Raw genomic sequence first — 22,166 nt, 5'->3', positions numbered from 1 at the left:
TTTCCTACTGGTCAAACAAGAAGCCATATTGAATGCTTCAATTGCGTTTGAACGCGAAATATTTCTCGAACAAATTCTTGTTTGCTTTCAGCACAGTTAATCAGAAAATCGCGATCAAGTTTACGGTCAAAACAGTAAAAGTGTACTAACATAAAAATATCTAGTGGAATATTAACTATTTTGTTGTAATACATCACCAGAATTCACCAATTTCCCGCCAAATTGCGTCTAATGGGATTGGCATCGTTGGCGCGTTCTTTTTAGCCGGAATTCTGGAACAGAAAATAAACGTTAATACCAAGTAATTATACTAAATTAACAATGACTGAGTCACAACGAAACAATTATTGATTCAAAGAGTATCGCTAAAGATTGCAAATTAAACAAAACTGCGTAAATACTTATTGGTACCGAGAGAGAACAGAAATCATGAAACCAGTTCACTTTATCCAGCAATACCGAGTTAATTTACGATTATTTGCATTGAATTGAATAGATACTAAACAAATGTAACGATAGAGTGGTAATGTAGATACTAATTTCATAAATAATTTAGTGAAAAGTAATAATACTTACTTCGCCACGAGCGAGATCACTACACGTCTAATCAGTCCAGCTTCCCTGGGACGAATGACCGTTAGGCTGGCTAACTAAGGCCTGTGATTGGTGCGTCGGTTGGTGAAGAACGTGAAGATTGGTCGTTTTCCTGCTTGCTCAACTTTCTATTTGAACGAAATAGAATATGTACCGCCGAATTATATTTCAATATATTTTCTTATATGCACCCGAGATTAATTCAGGAGGGAATGACTATCATGGAAGGGAAACAGAGAGACACACACTATCCCCAAAAATGTGATATTCCACTTCGTAATAGATCGAAAGTATTAATTTTACTGTCGTCTTCTCGAAGTTTTCATTCCTCCAATGGTTCTCTAACGCCATCTATGATAAATATATCCTGTCAATTTGACAATGATGACAAAGTTTATGAAATACAATACAAAAGATATTACCAGTTAAATAATAGATCAAAACTATTTTTCATGAAGAATGCTAGACTAGCTAAGCTCTAGTTGGGTCGAAGTTCATTGTTTAATTACTTCCTCACCAATTACCGGAAGGTAATTGATTGTGCGTATTAGGATTCTTATACACGTTATCAGATAAAAAAAATATAAAAACAAATAAAAAGGGAACGTGAACGTTAACGATGAAATTTAGAATAAGTTATCATATTTCATCAGTATTACAATATTCATCTTTTAAACCGAAGCATCGGATATTTTTATTCCCACCAAATCATATTGGATACACGTATTATGAATAGAATATATAATGCTCCGTTTGTGCTAATAATACTCACAATTTATGCTTTATCAGTAACGTCGGGTATTGGCACTAAAATGGTAAGAGGGTTACGTAGCCCTCCGAACGTGGGACAGAAAAGAGCATTGGATGATAGGTCTATTCTATACCTAGTGGGTGGTGGTATCACCGACTAGGTATAGAATAAAAGATATAAAAGAGCATTGGATTATAGGTCTATTCTATACCTAGTCGGTGATACCACCACCCACTAGGTATAGAATAGACCTATAATCCAATGCTCTTTTATAAGGTTTATTGTGAAAGGTGGGTAGATGTAGAACTTGTGATTCCATCTACCTGCCTTGGGCCTCCACTCGCAGCAACCTCCTCGTGGTGAGGCCTGGGAATCGGTATTATCATCGGTAAAGTACTGTAAACTGATGACAATATCGAGCTAATGGCTGCGAACTTCGAATCTATCTCATAAAGCCACGTTCTATATTACATCGAACTAGGATTATTTTAGAAATCGGTATGAGATTCAAAGTGTAAAAATGTCTAGTACTTTGAATGTTTTAGAAAATTATTCGAGATAAAGATCTATGGAACTACGGAAAATTACTTTAGATTCCTCTTCCTTATTCTGTAAATTCTTTGATTGTAATATGAATGCTGCTGGAAGTATGAACATTTTCACAGGACAATGATATAAATGGAACTTTATAACTTTTTTAAGTGTTACAGTGATATTTCGTTATATGTTCCATAATTTCAATAATATTGATTTCCCCGCAACATCCATAATTATTACAAATGTCAATATAACGAAATATCTTTTATGCGATATTTGTGGTGTAATAAAAATCTGTGTTTCGATTACGTTTTTGATACGTATTACTCTGCTATTAGTCCGATATTTGTCTTTGTGAATAAACTTTTTGATATCTTTTAAATTTTAAAATAACGGAGATATGTAATTAAGATGATCAAGAAGTGCATACATCCAGCCCACCCTATAAATATGTATGTCGCTGTGTCTTGATCAGTTCCTGGAAATTTGGTACTCTATACTTTATCGTCCCGATATGATCAATTATCGAGCGTCTACTTTAAATTGAATGTAATTTTCAAATTCACCGTTTTCATAACGTAGAGGGCAGTACAAAATCTCTGATTATTTGCACGATCGGTATTTCAAAATATGAGACACGAAATCCCATAAGATGATAAGTCTATTCTATATCTCGTCTGTGATTGTACCATTGGGAGATTGGAGCTGTCGTCTGCCATAACATAACCTTTTTTGCACTTTAGATCGTGAGTAAACAATTTAATAAAATCTATCAAATAAAAATTGTATAAATAATAAAAGTAACAAAGCTTTTATTTTTAGTTTATTTAAGTAAATATATTTAATTTATTTTTAATTCTGTTCCTTGTCATTTAAATATATATTTGCAGTACAATATAAAACAGTATGCATAATATTTGATGTTACATTAAAGAATGATACTATGATAGTATCTGCAGCATAGCATCTGGATTATATATATTTTCCAATTTACTTGTGTTAAAAATGTTAATAGATTTAGAATAATAACTTTTGACTGTCCATGAAATGCATTTATTAATACGATAATGAAAACTTTAACAATGTAGTGTGCAAATATATATTAGCTATCATAGAAAACTGATTTTTTGTATAAACATATGTATTTTGTATAACAGCTTTGAGCAATGTCAGAAGTCGAAGAAGCACCAGCAGAAGCTGCAGAAGCAGCTGTAGAACAAGATGTTGTATCTGAAGAGGACAAACAATACTTAATGGATTATGTAAAAGAAACAGAACAACGCCTTGCTACAAAAGAAGAAATTCGTGCAGGCAATTTAAATCCTAATAGGCCACCAGATACATATTTTAGTAAATTGGATTCTACACTAAAAAGAAACACAACATTTGTTAAAAAACTAAAAAATTTTAGTAGCATACAATTAGACATGGTTCTAAAAGATATGACACATTTAAATTTAACAAAATATGTAAGTGAAGTTGCTACTGCTCTAGTGGATGCCAAACTAAAAATGACAGATGTTGCACCTGCCATCAAAGTATGCAGTTTTCTACATCAGACATATGCAGAATTCTCTACGCATTTCTTTGAAAATTGGCAAAGGATTTTATCGCTAAAAGTTGTGGATAAAATTGCAAATCCAAGCAAACTTAGAGTAGACCTCAGGTTTTATGCTGAATTAGTTAATGCAGGAATTTTTACGCATAAACAAGGATTGCCTTTACTGGGTTCAGCATTAACAGTTTTAATTAATATGGATAAAGAAGAACATAACAATGCAAGTATTATATTAAGTTTCTGCAAACATTGTGGTGAAGATTATGCAGGTCTTGTACCTAAACGAGTAAGAGAAATATCAGAGAAATTAAATGTATTAATCCCTAAAAGTAAATTACTTTCACCTGATAAACAGCAAAATGTTAAGTTGTTGCTACGTGAGTATTATAATTCGTTATGCAAGCATTTATTGAAGGAACATAAAGACCTTCAAGCTTTTGAAAAGCAAAATCGAAAGATCTTACAAACCAGAGGTGAACTGAGTTCTGAAAGAAAAGAGAAACTTGAAAGTCTACAAGTGTCTTATGATCGCTTACTTAGCAATGTTCAAAGTTTTTCAGATACGTTAGACGAACCTATGCCAGAACTTCCTGTCGATAGTGAAATGAAAGCAGAAGCAGAAGAGACATTGAAAATGATTAGTGAGGGCGAGGAAAATAGTATTCTTGAGGATATGTGGGGAGATGAAGAAACTAGACGATTTTATGAAGTTTTACCAGATTTAACAGTGTTCCTTCCAGGATCATACTTGAAAGAAGTACCTAAACAAGATGTCCCAATAAGCGAAGAAGCTTTGGATGAAGAAATCACGTTTGATGAACTGGAAGAAACTGAAAAAGTAGATGAACCGGAAGCAGAGGTGGAGGAACCTCAAGTTGCGAACATTAGTAATAAAATACTCTTGGATGCATTCTTGACACATTTACCAAATTGCGTTAATCGTGAAATGATTGACAATGCAGCTGTTCACTTCTTAATGAATCTCAATACAAAGCATAACAAAAAAAAATTAGTGAAAGCATTATTTGGCGTGTCTAGAATTCGTTTGGATTTACTACCATTTTACTCGCGTCTGGCTGCTATTCTTTATCTCGTTATGCCTGACGTTGGAAATGACTTATGTTTAATGTTAAAACATGACTTTAAATACCATGTACGTAAAAAGGATCAAATTAATATTGAATCAAAAGTAAAAGTTGTTAGGTATATTGGTGAACTTGTAAAATTTAAACTTTATTCAAAGATAGAAGCACTATATTGTCTGAAAGTTTTGTTGCATGATTTTACTCATCATCATATTGAAATGGCATGTAATTTATTAGAAACATGTGGTAGGTACTTGTTTTGTTCTCCAGATTCGCACCAGAGAACAAAAGTATATTTGGAACAAATGATGCGTAAAAAAGCTGTTACTGCATTGGATTCACGTTATGTAACAATAATTGAGAATGCATATTATTTTGTAAATCCACCAGAATCAACTGGTGGTGTTTCTAAGAAGGACAGACCACCAATTCATGAATTTATACGAAAATTACTGTATCAAGATCTTTCGAAAACCAATACCGATAAAGTTCTTAAATGGATGCGTAAATTAGACTGGGAAGATGAAAGTGTATCATCTTATGCTATTAAATGCCTCACTGCCGCGTACAATGTGAAATATTTAAATATTCGATGTGTGGGAAGTTTATTAGCAGGACTTGTTGGGTATTACGAAACTATAGGACCCCATGTAGTTGATGGCGTGTTGGAAGATATAAGATTATGCATGGAAATTAATTTGCCAAAGTTTAATCAACGTCGCATTGCAATGGTTAAATATCTTGGAGAACTGTATAATTATCGCATGGTGGAAAGTGGAGATATTTTTCGAACTCTGTATCTCCTAATTACTTTTGGAGTCAGTATGGATCATAATGTACCAAGTGTTTTGGATCCCCCAGATCATTTGTTCAGAATTCGATTAGTTTGTACATTATTAGAAACATGTGGACAGTATTTCAGCAGTGGTTCTAGCAAGAAAAAACTGGACTATTTTCTAATATTCTTTCAAAATTATTATTGGTTTAAATACACAGATCCAATCTGGACCACTGAGAATCATTTCCCAGTGGGTATAGACTACATGTATCGCGACACATTAACAATGTTGAGGCCTAAAATGCAGCTGTTTCAAAGTTATAAGGAAGCACAATGTGCTGTAGAAGAATTACGAAATACATTGTATCCCACCCTTGGAAATCCCATTGCAGAGGATGGTGCTGATGTAGAATCTGATATGGGTGTAATTGCTGAAGGTGATGAAGAGGTTACTGTAACATCTGGAAATGGCAGTGGAGATGCAAAGGGTGTAGCTGACTTACATTTTGAGGAATCCGAAGATTGTTCTGAAGCGCAATCAGAAGAAGAATGGACAGCTGATGCAGAAAGAGATGATACTATGGGTACCCAAGAAAATACACAAGGGGATCAAAGTCTTTCAGAAGGTGGTACAGATGGTGTTCTTATGGATGTCACAGAATTGAATGCAGCATTACCAGCAGGTCCTAGAAGAGTGAGTTGTCCTGAAGATGATGACTTTTTATCCGCTCTTGATAAAATGGTTTCAGATAACATACAAGACAGAATGCGAGATTCCGTGAAACCACAACAAGTAGATATTTCAGTTCCTTTACATGTAAAGAGTACTAAAAAAACATACGAACAATTACAAGAGAGACCTTCTGATAATAGTACAGTCGACTTTGTTCTTATGCTAAGAAAAGGTAACAAACAACAGTATAAAAACTTAGCAGTTCCAGTGTCATCAGAATTAGCGATGAACCTTCGAAATCGAGAACAAGAACAGAAGGAAGAAAAAGAACGAGTTAAAAGATTAACATTAAATATAACGGAAAGGCAAGAAGAGGAAGATTACCAAGAAACAATTAATCAAAGTACAAGACCAGTGACAGTAAATTTAAATAGAGAGCGACGACAAAAATATAACCACCCTAAAGGTGCACCAGATGCCGATCTTATTTTTGGTCCCAAAAAGATTCGATAAATTTGTTCGATTGATCTTGAAAGCATATGTGTCATGCTATAAAATCAAAAGTGATTTTGTACAAAACTATGGACTGCATGATTTTCGTATTTCTATATACGATTCAAAACAGCTTTGTATTTCTTTACTTTCAACTCGAAATGCGTATCTGTTGTTCATACAGGTTCTCAGTCCTATGTGATTTTTATTGTAAAAAATCTTGTTTAATAAGTATATTCGGAATGCACGAATTTGTTATATGTGTCAATATGTATTTTTATGTATTTCAAGAAATGTTGAGCACCAATATTATTATTTCTTTATACAATTGACACATTTAGATGTACCTATGTTTTTGCTGGTTAGGCGTATAGTAAATCATATAATTACTATGTCAAAAAAGTGATCAAATTTAAAAAAAACATAGTTGGCCAAACTGCCGTATTAATCTCATTTAACGTAAACGTGTAAATTGTGCGATCAGAATTTACATATTGACATAATAAGAAATATACTAATAAATCATATAAACTTTTTTCGATAATTTAATCCAATATTTGTTAAATATTAAAAAGATATGTTTAAGACTGCATCATAGACTTGTGTTATTTCAAAGTAAATGAATTTTTATTAATTGATATGAATGACAATTTTATATTAAGTTTCATTTTTATTTCTGATCAGTATAAGAATGTAATTATTTTCTAACTAAAGAAACAGATACAGTAAGTTGAATTTGATATACAATTGTTTATTTTTATCTAAGAAATTATTCCCGTGTACAAAATGAATATAAATAAATGTTAGGTGTTTTTATGTTTGATACAGCTCTGTAATACAGTCTGCCATAATATCACATATCTACCATAATATATGATACTGGTTATTATAAATTAATACTAAACGCATATCTGCATTTTTTCATCATCACGCTTCATGGATCTTCCTCTGCATCTTCAAACTGACCTGCTTCTACATCCATCGCATCGTCTGCTTCTGTGCCATTATGATTCATGCCTATTTGTTCTAGCGATATAAAGTAAATTGAACTTGAAATAAACACAAGGCATTGTTTATATTACATACACTATTCAAACACTCTTATTTTGTATTACTATCAAATAAGTTTAATATTACCTGAGGGTAAAATATAGGGGGCATCACCAGCGCCAACTTCATAATTTTCAAAATCGTCCTCCTCTGCATCTTCATAAATATCTTCTTCAGCTGTAAAACATATATATTTTATAGTAATAAAATTCTCATGATATGCGGAATTTTTATGTAAATTATTACAAGGGCAATTTTATTTACCATCTGAAAAACTATCTTGTGGATCAGGATGAAGTGCTTGACAGTGATTCATTGCTTGAAACATTGCTTCTAAGTTGTTTGTGTTATCAGGAGCAAAACGCATTTCTGTGATAGGTGTATCTACGTCTTCATCTTCATTTTCTGAGCCACTTTCAGAAGATGCTGGTAATGGTACATCTAAGCAAAAAATTGTATGAACAATATGAACTATCATTATAAAACGAACAATAATGTAATTTTTTTAATTTATTAATTTTTGCATTTAAATATGTTCTATTTAACTTTTATTCTATTTCAAAATATACACACAAATATGTTCAAAAGAAGATTAATATACCTGGAAGGTCTACTTTTGCATTAACCATAATATATAAACATTGTCTTGGATATACTTGTTGATCTCGTGATATGGCATGTAAAGATATATGAGGATATTCAAGTGAAAATCCTTGTTGTGTATCATAGTTCACCCAAGAAAGCAAGCTACCAATGCGAATATTATATTAAAATACATTAGTACTACTATGAAACATAAATTTCTTCTACTCCAGCTTTTACCTCTCGGTAATATATAGAGTTCCTTTTCCCACTTCTCTGTCATTAATGTACACAGTAGTGTTTTGCTCTTCATGGCGTATTCCCTCTCGCGGTGCAAGGAAATTGCTAAGTACAACCATTTTTACCTGTAACATTTAATAAACTGATTTATTACTTATACGTATTGTTACTAACATGTAAAAATAATTGTGACACAGGATAGATTTTACTTATTTACACTGATTACTAATTCTGAAAAATGAAAGAATAAAAGTAATTACAAGGTTATGCTGAAATTTTCACAAACAGAACACTGATTTTATTACAGAAACACATATGTATCTTACAAAGATGTTTGGTAAAGTAATTGATATAGTATCTAGATACATATTTCGTTAGATCATTCATATATAAAAATAAAACTATAGCAACACAATGGTATATAAGAATATAATCACATGCTACAAATGTGATCCTGTTGGTTCCAGTAATGTTAGAATTTAATATTTTATGCTGTACTGATTTAATCAGTCTTACTATTAATTGTTAGTATAAACTTACCACTTGCTTTTACAATACAATAGTAAGCAAGATCAAACAAACTTTTCGCTAAAATGAATTTAAAAAAAAATTGAATAACTTAATTTTAAAACTTCAGTTCTACAATACTTCGATCACTAGTAGTTGACGCACGTATGTATCAACAATAGTACAGTAATTCAAGTCACTAACGCTCAGTGGTCACAAATGTCAGTGTATAAACTTTTCATTTTACAATATTTGTTAACATAAAATTTCGCCGCGCGTTACAGACTAATGTTTCTGTTTCACGTTATTGATGTAGAGTTCGGATCAATTTTACTATAGTACGTGTCGTGCTTTGCGGCAGCAAACTATAGATGATAAACTATATACACATAATACGCTTATAAGGCGGGAAATTCTCGTGCATATTTTTCAAACTTCTACAATTAAAATAGTATTAACTCCTTTGGAATTACATATTTTCATTGTAAAAAATGTTAAAGAAACAATTTATTACTTCAAAACGAAAGGTCTGAGATTAAAGTGTCCAACGAGTGGTAAGAAATTTTGTGGGAATAATTGTTATAAATATATGTTCACGTATAAACACATTAATAAAACAAGAGATGACCATATCTAATTCTGAAATAACAGTTAAAATATTAATAGTATTGAATATTAATGCAATTGGACTTTTTTAATTGTTAGATATTTACTTTATTATATTGTAATAAGGATTATTTATATTAAATCAGTTTTTTAAACTCAATAATTTCTTGTACACCTATATATAGTGTATGTACAATATATTATTATGAAGATATTCGCATATTTATTCTATTTACTATCATTATTCTACTTATTGCAAATATATATGTTTATTGTATACACTATGCACATAAGTCAGTAGTTTCATATATAAATATGTATGAAATACTAAATGAAACGTGATACCGAATGAAGAATATATATAACAAAAATGTATGAAAACATAAAAACATATCAAAGATACATTAATAAAGTTCTAAAGTAAATATCTTCTATATTTATGAACAAAAACATAGGTGTAGTAATATAATTGATAAGAGAATACAGGAAAGCCATCTGAAAATGTTTTATTATGATTACATGTGGCAAGCGAGGCTTTTGTTTCCAATTCCTCAAATTTAAAATTCAACTCCGCAACATTTTTTACGTACATACATACATACTGTCAGTACAATAAAAAGTGCTTTTTTTTTTAGTATTTTGCACTTCATTCACTACTAAAAATTATTTATTGTTACAAGAAATATCACCTTGACATCTTTTTGAAGATCGGTCAGAGTCCTTGGGCGAATTTTTTTCTAGCGAACCTATACTATTCAAATATAACATATTGAAGAATATCTGGCTTGAATGCTATAAAATGTTTTAAAAATTAGTGACAAGTGAATAACAAATCATTTACATTGGAAAACATTAGATTTATTTTTTTCAACAATGAATCAATGTATATTATGATTTTCATAAAAAAATTAACAAAACATTTGCACATTAAAAACATCTTTTGCACAATAGTGAAACATTTGATAATCCTTCAAATTGAAACCACTAAGTTACCCACTGTAAATGAACTATATATCTATATATATATATATATTTTTTTCTCATGCTGTATTTTGTGGTAGGTATCAACACTATTGTACATACAGCTCATGCCAGACTCTTCAATTTCATATATATCCTTAGACTATTGATAAAGGTAAATAATATATGATAGAACAATATGGATAGAATGTACAGCTGAATTAAATAGTTTATACTACATAATCGAGTATCACTAAACGTTACTAATGTTAATTGTGCATTCTTTTTCCTTCAATTGTATCCATGGGTAACTGAATTTTATTGTTGATTTCAAGGGGCTAAGTTCCAAAAAAACATTGAGAGACATGTATCACACTAAATCTTGTGACATTTTTGATATGTTTTATGTTTCTAAATATCATAAAAGTCCTTTGTAAGCATGTGATGACAACCTGATTGACTGTAACAGTAGTAACAGTTATAGAAGTAGCACTAATGATGATACTATGAGTAATAATAACAGCAAGTAGTAGTGCAGCAGTAGTAGTGGAGGTAGTATAATAGCATTAATAATGATAATCATAGTTGTAATAGTATAGTGAGAGTTATAGCATACCAATGTGTCGAAGATCAATAGTAATAAGTGAAATAGTATTACTAATAAGGATCGCAGTATAATTGCAATTATAATTTATTTGGTAGACATTTAACATATGTAATTGTAACATAAAACCAACTATAGACTCCTTTTAAGGGGTATACAGGGTATCCAAGAAAATGTAGTATCGAGCAAGGTGATTTTCCATAAAAAAATTAATCGAAAATGAAAAATAACACTTTTTAAATGAGGCTTTATTTTTGAGAAAATCGGTTTTGAAAATGTAGACTGTACATTCACAAAACATATAATAGGCCGCGGGAGAACAATACCTTGACCTCTAGATTTTTATTTATGGAGTCATATAATCAATAGTCTATTTCGAAGGTATGACGAGTATTAAACACTTAAAAGAGTGGATTGTCTTTGTATTTGAAATTGTAAAATACGAACACATTAGAAAGAGTTCATACTAGTGTAGCATGAAGGGCCCAGATACACACATGTCTGTAATAACATGGGCAACACTTCTAGCACTTTTAGGATAAAAACATGATACCTTAAGGAAGTAGACATTTTGTTTTATTGAATATTTTTCTTACCTCGCTTTGATAAAACAGGAGATTCTATAGAAAGGTAGTTTAAGTGAGTTAAGTGTACACATATTTGGTACATTTTCAAAATCGATTATCTCGAAAAAAAAGCCGTATTTAAAATAAGTTTGTTCTTCATTTTCGATTTATTTTTTTATAGAGAATCACACCCCGTTGGATAGTACTATACTTTGCAGGGTACTCTGTACACAAATCCACTACAATGAGGTGTACATAAAAAAAATAATACATTAAATATTATTTAAATAATTCAATAATTTGTTTTAACATTATTCTGGTGATGCAATATAATAGACATATAGTTTCTAAAAGAGATTCTCATTCTTATCTGTGTAGAAGTAAAAGCATTTTCTGTATTTATATCAATACATGAAATTCTTTGTACGTGCAAGAGTATACAAATAAAAAAAATATAATATATAAAGTAATGTTAAAAAAAAGTATTCTTATGTACAACGAGAATATGAGTATGGCACGAAAGAAGTTTATGAAGTATAACGTCGAACTCTGTCTTAACATAGAATAAATAGTTTAAAATGATGCAATTTATCCTTATCATTTGAAGATAGTGTCCTTAGTTTGCCTTTTTCAGACCATTTTTTCTATGTATGTTTTTTTTGGAACCTTTCCCTTTGCATTAATCTACACCGTCCATTTGTATACTTCACTTATATTGTAAATACAAAACTCCCAAGAAGAATATTCTCAGGTTTACTATGTGCAAACTTAAGTTTGCAATGTGTTCGTGATTTCTCGATGTACAGTTACCAAATCTTGTATATATCCAGCTAATCTTGCATTTAACGTATCCAAATTTTGTTTCTGGACTTTATTTGCACTTAATGCAAGTTCTAATTGTTCATGGACAACCCTCAACATTTCACGAAGTTCCGCATTTTCTTTCTGTAATGCCTAGGAGAAATATAACTTTAATAAGTACTAAACATGCAACATGAATAGAAAATTTCACTAAGACAAAACTCAAATTTTATGATGTATACGTACTACAAAATCTTTATTTTTTGTAGCCATAGTAAGAGCTTTAATTTCTTCATTTCGTGTTCTAAGTTCACTTTCTAATGCTTCCACTCTCAACCTTAGTGCTTCGCTATTGCCCTCTGCAATCTTTCCAGCTTCTAAGTCCGCATATTTAGCTTTTACTCTTGCATTCTCTTCTTTATACAACTGTAATTGTCTTTTCCACTCATCAACATTAGCTGTAGACTCTTGTAATGCACTTGTTAATCTTGCATTATTCGTTTTCAAAGTATTTAATTCAACCTGTATTTAAAATTGAGCTTCGACAATTAACAAGTAAAAAAGGAAATTCCTGATGCTAAACTATATCAACGTGTACACATGAATGTTTTAACATTTACACATATCAAATATTTATATGTTTACAGAGGGTATACCATACCTCCCACTTCTTAGCATTCGCAGAGCTTTGTGCTAATGCAAATTTCAGCCTGTCATTCTCATATTTCAATTGCATTTCAGTCGATTGTCCACCTTGTGTAGTATTAATCTGTGCCTGTTTCCCTTGATGCTGTGGACTCTCTGTACTCTGCTGAGAAACACTCTGTGATCTTGAGTGCACTGCATTCTTCAATTCATCGTCCATTTTATTTTGACAATTACCAGGTAAGGGACTGCTGCTTACCAAAGACACATTGTTTTGAGTTGAGATCATATTGGCATTTGGATTTGTATTATTTGAAGTGGATACGTTGGAATTAATCATTGATGAATTTGGTGGATCTATGAGATCTTGTTCTGATGATGGCATACCCGATCGTGATGTAATCGGGCTAACATTTGCACTAGTAGCAGGAGTAACAGAGGAGCTGTTTGATTGTAACTTAGCATTAGCTAACTTAGTGGCTTCCTTCACTTCATTAAACTTCTCAATAAACTGCCAAATGAATGATATTGTCTCTGAGATTGTGGTGTACACATGGCTGTACGTTAACTAAAGACATATTTCACAAACCTTTCCTAATTCTTCTTCAGATGAAAAGCCAAGACCATATACGGTGTTGGCTCTAACATCTGACCACTGGCCAAATTTTTGCGACGTTTTTGTAAAGATCATATTTGGAGTAATAGTACTATTTATTACTGGCTAAAAGTTAAACAAACAAATGTGAATAATATTTAAGATCACACAAAGTCATCTGTGTTAAAAAGTTTAGATTTTTAGTTACCTTTGATCCTTCTACAGAAATTATTCTGTACAGACTTCTAGTTGAATCATAAAAAAATGAAACAGGCACTGCTGCTGTAGATGCTGATACCCAAGACCGTTTTGTCTTGGGATCAATATGAAACACGTGTGCTTTGCACGTGAAAATAGGTTGCTTACTGTAATTTATTAAAAGTAATATAGGTATTAAATACATCTTTTTAATTGGTACATGCAATATCTACTTGTGCATTGTACTCAAAACTGAAACTATAGGATTTTAATAATGAATGTCTTAAAGTTTATCTTTTCACATAATTTTATTCTATATAATCTACAGAAAAGTAACAAAAACTAAGTACATTAAAAAATCTTAAATGTATGTACATGCCTTAAAATTAATGGAATAAAACTGTAATAATATTTGCTGGAAATCAAAGAAAATAATACGAACAAGCAATTTTATTTCATAGTTTTTGTAGAAAATAAGTATATTTGTATTTGAACCTTTTAAATTTACTATTCGTGCAATATATGTACAATTTATATACATTATTTAAAAGTAACAAGAAACTTCAATGGTTCATAAATCTTCTTCATTTTAAAGAAAAAAAAACAACTGTAATGAAAATGCAACATATTTATTCTTCTACTAAATTCTGAAATCACTTATGCAGCCTATCTGAAAAGAAATGACATGTAATAATAGTGTGATAGTGAATAATGTTTCAAAGGTAACAAGAAAGAGGGGTGAGAGAGAGAGAGAGAGAGAGAGAGAGAGAGAGAGAGAGAGAGAGAGAGAGAGTTGTGTTTAAATACATATTTTAAAATAACACCTAATGACGTCAACAGGATATGAATGTTTTACGGGAAAAAGAAATTTATACAGTAGATATTCTAATAATCTGTGGAATAAATTCTTTATTATACAAATCTAAAAATATATCGAATGATACACGAGTAAACAACTAGAATAAACACATCTCACGCGGCGGTACCGACTCATTCGACATTCGTTGTTCTATTGCGTGGGATATATATAGATAAAAGAAAAGAAAAACATTTTGGTCCAAACTCTCTTCTCTCATACGCACCCACCTAAACGCGTATCTCCGATGATGTCGGGGATAAGATCATAAATAGACAGGAAAAGATAGTACCACTCGTTAGTAAACGCAATGAAATTGACCTATTTTATAGCGGTCGACGGCATTCAATAATAGAAGAATTGAGGATAATTTATAGTAGTTATATGCGACGTGGAAAATGTGCCTCGTGTGTACATATGTATATTACACACCCTTAAAAGGCGGTGCGGAGTATTACCACGTTCACTTACCCCATTGTTTCTTTGCCGGATGCCATACAAGTATATGTTAATTTCACAGTTTCATAGAAAATTCAATTGAACGTATGTATGCAGTAACTTTCTACCAATAAGAATTCTCAAAATTATTTGAAAATCTATAAAAATCCGTCCGATAAGAGATTACGGTACACCAGTTGACAGCCGCCATCGGCCAAAACTATATAGCGAACGGCAACGATCACGCAACAACATGAACTAGTCGAGTTTCCACCATATACCTGGATTTAATCGATTTTCCATGAGAGGTTGACGTCTATTGCTAACCTCATAGTTGTCTTTCGAAAAAATCACTAGACGTAGTTACTATCATAAGGCGCATACTTATGTATCGGTGATTGGACTTTGTGTCGTTGCTTAAAATGTTGGTAGTACTGCACAAAGCGGCACTTGAATACAGGACCATTCTTCGTTACATATCGAATCATCTCGTTGTTTTTAAAACCTTTACCAATAGCGAGCTATGGGCAAAAGAGCAACGCAGCAAACCAACACCATAGTCTCCCATCCTTGTCACGTATCTCATTTCACCTGAATACAATGAAAGTGCGCAACGTTTAGTGGGTGGGGGCATTGTGCGAGAAGGAAAGAAGGATGGAGGGAGAGAAATTGTCTGTCTTGCGAGCCGTCATGGCTGAATCATCGTGAGAGATTTTTGCAGGAACGCGATAATAAATGACATTGCGATTGAATTAGTAAGCACGGGAGTGTACAGTGTGTGGAACTACTTTTTAGTTAAAGGTTCTGATCTCGATGCGGAGACTCGACGAGGAAACGTGATAAACAGTGTTTCGCGTGTGCGTGACTCCCCTGTGGAACGATGAACGGGTTAAGTTTTAGTGAATTGTGTTGCTTGTTTTGCTGTCCACCTTGCCCGTCCAGAATCGCTGCAAAATTAGCGTTTCTACCACCTGAACCTACATATACGTTTATCGAGGACGAGGGTTCCAAGTTCGCGGTTTCTCTGTCCGAGAGGGCAGAGTGGCCATACACAGAGAGAGAGAAAGAGTCGGTAGAAGGTTTCTATGCGAGAACGTCACGAGGAAACCGAATAGCCTGTGTGTTTGTACGGTGCTCGGCTACTGCACGTTTTACCATTCTATTTTCTCATGGCAACGCGGCCGATCTTGGACAGATGTCTAGCTTTTATTTGGGACTTGGCTCCAGGATAAATTGTAACATATTCAGCTATGATTATTCGGGCTACGGAATTTCCGGTGGCAAACCATCAGAAAAAAACCTTTACGCGGATATAGATGCTGCGTGGCATGCTCTTAGGACACGATACGGTATCAGCCCGGAGAACATTATTCTATACGGTCAAAGCATTGGGACTGTACCCACGGTCGATCTAGCCGCACGATACGAAGTTGGCGCAGTTGTTCTGCATGCACCTTTGATGTCAGGAATGCGAGTTGCTTTTCCTAAAACAAAAAGAACGTGGTTCTTTGATGTCTTTGCCAGGTAGGTCAGAATTTTTGGGCGATACATGTATCGCTTATTTACTTTATTAATGATACGCGATCTATAACCCGCTTATCTTTTGCTGTCAGTCGTACTGTTAAGTTTCACGCGCATGACATTACTTATCTTCAGTTTATAGTCGACGCTAAATATTTTGGCTGGTGTAGGGCATACCTCCGACTGCGAGTGACGTCATCAACTACCATCTCCTGTTCGGAGTCGGTTTCGTTTAAGCACATGATTGAATGCATTTTGTATTATGACAAAGTATTCTTATAGTATTATTTTCGTTTGTCGATAAAATTCTTGTTGTTCTCCTTCAACCTTTGTATTTTGTCATTGATAGCTGTAGATGTCTCGTTAGCGTGATCTATTCATTTCAATTACTGTGGTTTATAACGGAAAGATACGATACGAAGAATAGCAAGTGTTAGATACCGCAATAATATTTATTTCTTAAGTACATAAACAAGTCAAAGTACGTAGCATTGCGTTTAGGTATATTCATCCACGTGGTGCGGATATGAAGGGTGACCCAAAATTAACTGGTATGTCGATTAAGAAAGTTTCATCTGTAAAAACAAATCGAAAATTTTTTTTTCGCTTTGTAATCCGAGATTTTCTTTTATAGATGTAAGCAGGTAAAATTTTGTTATGAGAACTTTCCGGATACGCTTAAATTCCAATTAGTTGTATGTGTGATCGCTCATACATGCACTGGCACATATGACGTGCATAGACGCTACATTTAAACACATCGAGGACTTACATTTTTACACTATAGTTTACAAAAATCTTCGCAGGTTCAAATCACGTGTTTCTTAGACTTATAATTACAAATTCTTTGTCTTTGAAAAAATGTATTCTATTATCAATTCAAATAATTTTTGTTTAAGTATAAGTGAAATGTGAACAGATCACAGAAAATATTCTTCAAAACGGTTCGTCTGGATTTAGGAATAGTTTGTTTTTTCGATTTGTGTTTGCATGTTTTATCGTATTTCCCTATTTTGGTACACCTTGTATATTGTATACTTAACAAGTTTTTATCGACGTAAATTTTTTGCAGCGAAAACCTTTCTTACATTTTGTGCGCATTAGATTATGTTTAAGGGGTACTTAGTTTTTCCGAATCAGAAGCAATAAAAGTTAATCTGAATACTTGTCATGGAAACCTGTAAATTGCACAATCCTTCGTCGTATATTTCGCTAATAGACGTTACGTTTATGCTGTTGAATATTCGTAGTCCACGATGTATTACTTTTATTTTTTTAAAAATAAATTTATTCAATTAAATTATAAAGAACAATAATTTTATTTGTTAGTTTTAAAATACATGTATTTAGTAATATCTTATTATTCTGTTTTTTTATATTTTATAGTATAGATAAAATACCCAAAGTTACATCTCCAGTTTTGGTCATTCATGGAACTGAAGACGAAGTAATAAGTTTCAGTCATGGCGAGGCTATTTATGATAGGTGTCCAAGAGCTGTGGAACCATTGTGGATTCAGGTATGTAATTTTATTTGATAATTTTATTGGGTGAAAAGGAATAGAAGTCTTATGTACAATACAAATTATGTTTTTAGGGTGCTGGCCATAATAATGTGGATTTATACGACCAGTATTTGGAACGACTGAAGCAATTTGTAAATGTAGAGTTGGTAAACTGACGGCGACTAAGCCTCTCCCAGAGTCAGGGGGGGCAGGGAGGAGGACATATGCATGTGGGTAGTCAGGGACGCAGTACTCCTAATAATTCGAATACATTCAGTTCCATTTCAACTAGCACACAGACTGAAAAACTTGTCTAGCAATCGCCTCCCACAGGGGAGAAGACACCTGTCCTCCTCTGTGATGAAGAATCATCCTCTGATGATGATGTGTTCTTCTGCAGTTTACAAAGGAAACTTTCTTCAATGACAAAAAAATATTCCAAGGATGATGACTCGAATTTAGATAATAGTTCAAAAAAAGCTGCTCGACGAGCTGAGAAAAGTGTGAAGCAAAAAGAACCAACTAAAACTGCACAGGATAATAAATACAACAAAACAATATTAGATGGTACTCCTGTACGTCGTAATTTTCGATTAAATCAGATTGAACAAGTTGTTAAGAAACATATTTCTTTACCTAAGAGTTTAAAAAATCCACATGACAAAAGTCGAAAGAATAGTGTTCAAAGAACTTGGGAGTATTCATCTCATCAAAGTCAAAGCACTCAAATAATGCTCAGAGCTTCGGTCGGTACGCAGGTTGAAGACTGCCTACAACATGCAGAAAAATCAATTTCGTCATTTTCCAATACATTTAACGATAATAATGAAGACATTTCGGATTCTAAGAACTTTCATGCTCAACTTAAAACGGAGGAGAAGTCTCCCATAATTAGTGATGAGTCCGCAAGCAGGAAGGCTCGAACACGCTCGAATAAATATGGGCGTGAGAGGTTTGAATATGCTCGATTCTGGCATCTGCTTGAATTTGCTGGGTTCTTTCGCCCAAAAGCCTCGAGGACTCCTGAAAATTCAAATAGATTCAGTTCCATTTCAACTTGTACACAGACTGAAGAACTTGTCTAGCAATTGCCTCCCACAGTGGAGAAGACATCTGTCCTCCTCTGTGACGGAGAACCATCTTCTGCCTCTGTAGATGATGTATTCTTCTGTAATCTACAAAGGAAATTTCCTTCAATAACAAAAAACTACTCCAGAGATGATGACTCAAGTTCAGACACTAGTTCAAGAAAAGCTATTCGACAAGACGGGAAAAATGTGAAACAAAAAGAAGTAACTAAAACTGCACACGATAAGAAATATAATAAAACAATATTTGGTGGTACTCCTGTACGTCATAATTTTCGATTAAGTCAGATTGAACAAGTTGGTAAGAAACATATTTCCTCACCCAAAAGCCTACTATATATAAGCCAGTTTAAATACAATAGTATCGATTCTGGATCAGAACATATTGGAAAGACACGGTATGCGCCTCGAAGTAAAAGCGTCGGTGAGCTGTGTAATATTGCTAACAAATGAAGTTACACTTGAGTTATTTGATTATCAGAATGGAGTAATTGTTTTTGACAGTAGCTGGATTTCAAGCGTCATTGGCTTACAGGTCACGAAGTCATACAAAAAAGTGAAGGAAGATTACATACTGAATACTCTGATGAGATTAAAGGAAAAAGAAATATTAGAGATTTATTGTTAGTAACTAAACATGAAATCCATGTGTCTGGCAAGTTACCGTTTCATTATTCTTCCACATGACTGTCATTACAGAAATCGCAGATTTATACGCACGATACATATTCGGGCTGTAACAGTGCTAGTGAGATTGTGCACATGAACACATACGACACATTTATAAAATTTATTATATTTCTAGCCTATGAAATAATATATCTGTGCATACTGAATATTCTAACCATGCGCGCACATGTGCCGGTACGCGCGTGTGTATGTTGTAAGTCGTTTCTGCAGCGTAGACTGTGGAATCTTGTTACGACAAATACGTTGAGTATTATTATTTTTATTAAAAGCCTCCTAACGGTTAGGGAGACAAATGGCTTATACACACTGAAACATTTTCTGCGAGTGTAAAATGCAAAATTCGCTGAATCCACACATCTTCAATTTCTATAACGACTTCTATACATTACTATCGATTACTGAAAAGCGAACGGTTTCGGAAGAATCTCCAATTGTTGTTCGTATTACTATGACGTTACTGCATTTAAACTTGTTTTTCATAAAAAAAGGAAGAAAAGAGAACTGTAGTTATTATTAGATTTCTTAATGAATGTGAGATGTATGGACTGCATCGTGTGTTTTCTATGGCTCATCTTTAGAGATTAGGTTCAGCGGTGGAGCAGGTGTTGCGTGAAATCGCATGTTTTTATAAATGAATCGCTGTCACTGTGACCAGTGTATATGATAGCTGTACGAGTAACAAAGAAAAAAAAAGGAACGTTTGTTTTTATATTGTCCCACAGGAAAGGCCTGTGCAATGGAAATCTTCCAAGGTAGCAAAGAATTTAGAATAGAGATATAAAGATTAATGAGTAGCATTAAGGGAATGTATAAGCGTGAAACGTCCCGGTGGACGATACGTTTTACCGAGAGTGAATTACAAAATAAAAATCGAGGATCTTATAAAACAACAATAAGAAATGCAAATAGATAGGGACAATATTACTGCCAAACTTGATTATGAATTAGTTTATTTCTAAAGAGATGAATCGTTTGAAGGACCTTGTCTATAGGTATGTTTATTATTAGTATTTTTATATCTCGATAATGTAAATACAATGCAATTAAATAATTTTTCTTTTATTAGTATACATATGTATAATGTATGCGACAACGTGAAAAGACCGTGCGGAGCCAATGGAATGAATCGGCCCTAGTTACATATGTATTTCTGTAGGAATATTTCGTTCTCAATTTCTCTATAAATTATTGTGAGCATTTCTATCCCGTCCTCGTTGTCTTTTAAATACATTGCTACATATATGTCCAAACTATAAGTATAAACTGAAATTATATGATGTAATTGTGGCTGTCGCGCGAATGAACGGAAAGTGAATATAGAATTACTGAATATCTAATAAGAAATAGCAATTTACACGGAAAAATCATGAGTGATTTTAAGTACTTGTAATTCCCATCGTTACTATCCGCATCTTATACCACCTGTGTAGATTATTCTCGTTACTCTCTTCTGTATAACATAATGATCGTTTTCAGTGTTTTTATTTTAGGATAATATCTCGCGCATAAAATACCAAATAAACTCTTTTTGTATTCACTTTCTCTTACAGTTAGTATTAACCATGTTAGAATTATTGTATGGTGTAGAATATTACGAGATATAATTGGCCTTCGCGTAGCCACAGTTAAATCGATCGGTAACCCATTTTATCTATTCTAGTGTCTATTTCGTAACTCGCGAGGGAGAATAAAAACAAACGAAAAAAAAAAAGTGAAATTTATACCGTTGTTTGACAAATGTCCAGTTTTATAGACGATAAACACATCGAGCCAGCTGTTTTATTGGTATTTCACAAAGTAAAAGACAATGGTGGGAGTAAACGGAGGATGATTGCTCGGACGAGAATCCCCGCGCGATTCGTCGTTCGTAAAACTGGGTAGAAGAGAGAGAACAAAAAAATACAATAAATATCTTTTGTACATCGTATACTCGGGACGCGTGAACGTGTCTTCTCTTTCTTCCACTTTCATTCTCGATCTGTCGTTGCTCCGTGCTTTCTACTTTTCTCTCTCTTTCTCTCCCTCTCTATTTCTCTCAAGTTCATTTCTTCAATTATTTTTTACTGTCCTACTCTGTCTCTCATGCGCGTTAAGCAATCGACCGGTTCCGAAGAGCACTTTCGTCTTTCATGGTTGCATCGTGTGCCGGTGTGTAAATGGTACTTAGCGGTTTTCTTTTTTGGGTACCGCGAATCATGGTGCGCTGGTATTCGTAGACTGTACATAATAGCGTGTAAGTCAAGTATT

At 33.1% G+C, this 22,166-nt stretch overlaps 5 protein-coding genes across 5 annotated transcripts; 3 read left to right on the top strand and 2 right to left on the bottom strand.

Moving 5' to 3' along the window:
• The first annotated feature begins 2,578 nt into the window (after positions 1–2,578).
• LOC107188110 (regulator of nonsense transcripts 2) lies at positions 2,579–6,560 on the top strand. Its single transcript, XM_015576357.1, has 2 exons — positions 2,579–2,628; positions 3,040–6,560. The coding sequence occupies exon 2, from the start codon at positions 3,049–3,051 to the stop codon at positions 6,487–6,489; it is 3,441 nt and encodes a 1,146-aa protein (XP_015431843.1). The 5' UTR covers positions 2,579–2,628; positions 3,040–3,048; the 3' UTR covers positions 6,490–6,560.
• Positions 6,561–7,246: 686 nt separating this feature from the next.
• On the bottom strand, positions 7,247–9,038 carry LOC107188125 (methylosome subunit pICln). Its single transcript, XM_015576373.1, has 6 exons — positions 8,881–9,038; positions 8,341–8,465; positions 8,120–8,265; positions 7,783–7,959; positions 7,606–7,695; positions 7,247–7,494 (listed from the first exon to the last, which is right to left on the bottom strand). The coding sequence occupies exons 2-6, from the start codon at positions 8,457–8,459 to the stop codon at positions 7,403–7,405; spliced, it is 624 nt and encodes a 207-aa protein (XP_015431859.1). The 5' UTR covers positions 8,460–8,465; positions 8,881–9,038; the 3' UTR covers positions 7,247–7,402.
• A 3,163-nt stretch (positions 9,039–12,201) lies between these two features.
• Positions 12,202–15,363, bottom strand: LOC107188116 (homer protein homolog 1). The gene is made up of 6 exons (XM_015576363.1): positions 15,150–15,363; positions 13,833–13,989; positions 13,619–13,750; positions 13,046–13,540; positions 12,631–12,906; positions 12,202–12,537 (listed from the first exon to the last, which is right to left on the bottom strand). The coding sequence occupies exons 1-6, from the start codon at positions 15,173–15,175 to the stop codon at positions 12,352–12,354; spliced, it is 1,272 nt and encodes a 423-aa protein (XP_015431849.1). The 5' UTR covers positions 15,176–15,363; the 3' UTR covers positions 12,202–12,351.
• Positions 15,364–15,663: 300 nt separating this feature from the next.
• LOC107188105 (alpha/beta hydrolase domain-containing protein 17B) lies at positions 15,664–18,527 on the top strand. The gene is made up of 3 exons (XM_015576351.1): positions 15,664–16,640; positions 18,024–18,156; positions 18,234–18,527. The coding sequence occupies exons 1-3, from the start codon at positions 15,997–15,999 to the stop codon at positions 18,315–18,317; spliced, it is 861 nt and encodes a 286-aa protein (XP_015431837.1). The 5' UTR covers positions 15,664–15,996; the 3' UTR covers positions 18,318–18,527.
• Positions 18,370–19,226, top strand: LOC107188084. The gene is made up of 2 exons (XM_015576328.1): positions 18,370–18,390; positions 18,459–19,226. Exons 1-2 carry the CDS (start codon positions 18,370–18,372, stop codon positions 19,224–19,226), a joined length of 789 nt encoding a protein of 262 aa, XP_015431814.1.
• The last annotated feature ends 2,940 nt before the right edge of the window (positions 19,227–22,166 follow it).

This window comes from Dufourea novaeangliae, unplaced genomic scaffold (assembly GCF_001272555.1).
Source record: "Dufourea novaeangliae isolate 0120121106 unplaced genomic scaffold, ASM127255v1 scaffold115, whole genome shotgun sequence".
Classification (NCBI taxonomy): Eukaryota; Metazoa; Arthropoda; class Insecta; order Hymenoptera; family Halictidae; genus Dufourea; species Dufourea novaeangliae.
This window is presented reverse-complemented; position numbering and strand designations above follow the sequence as displayed.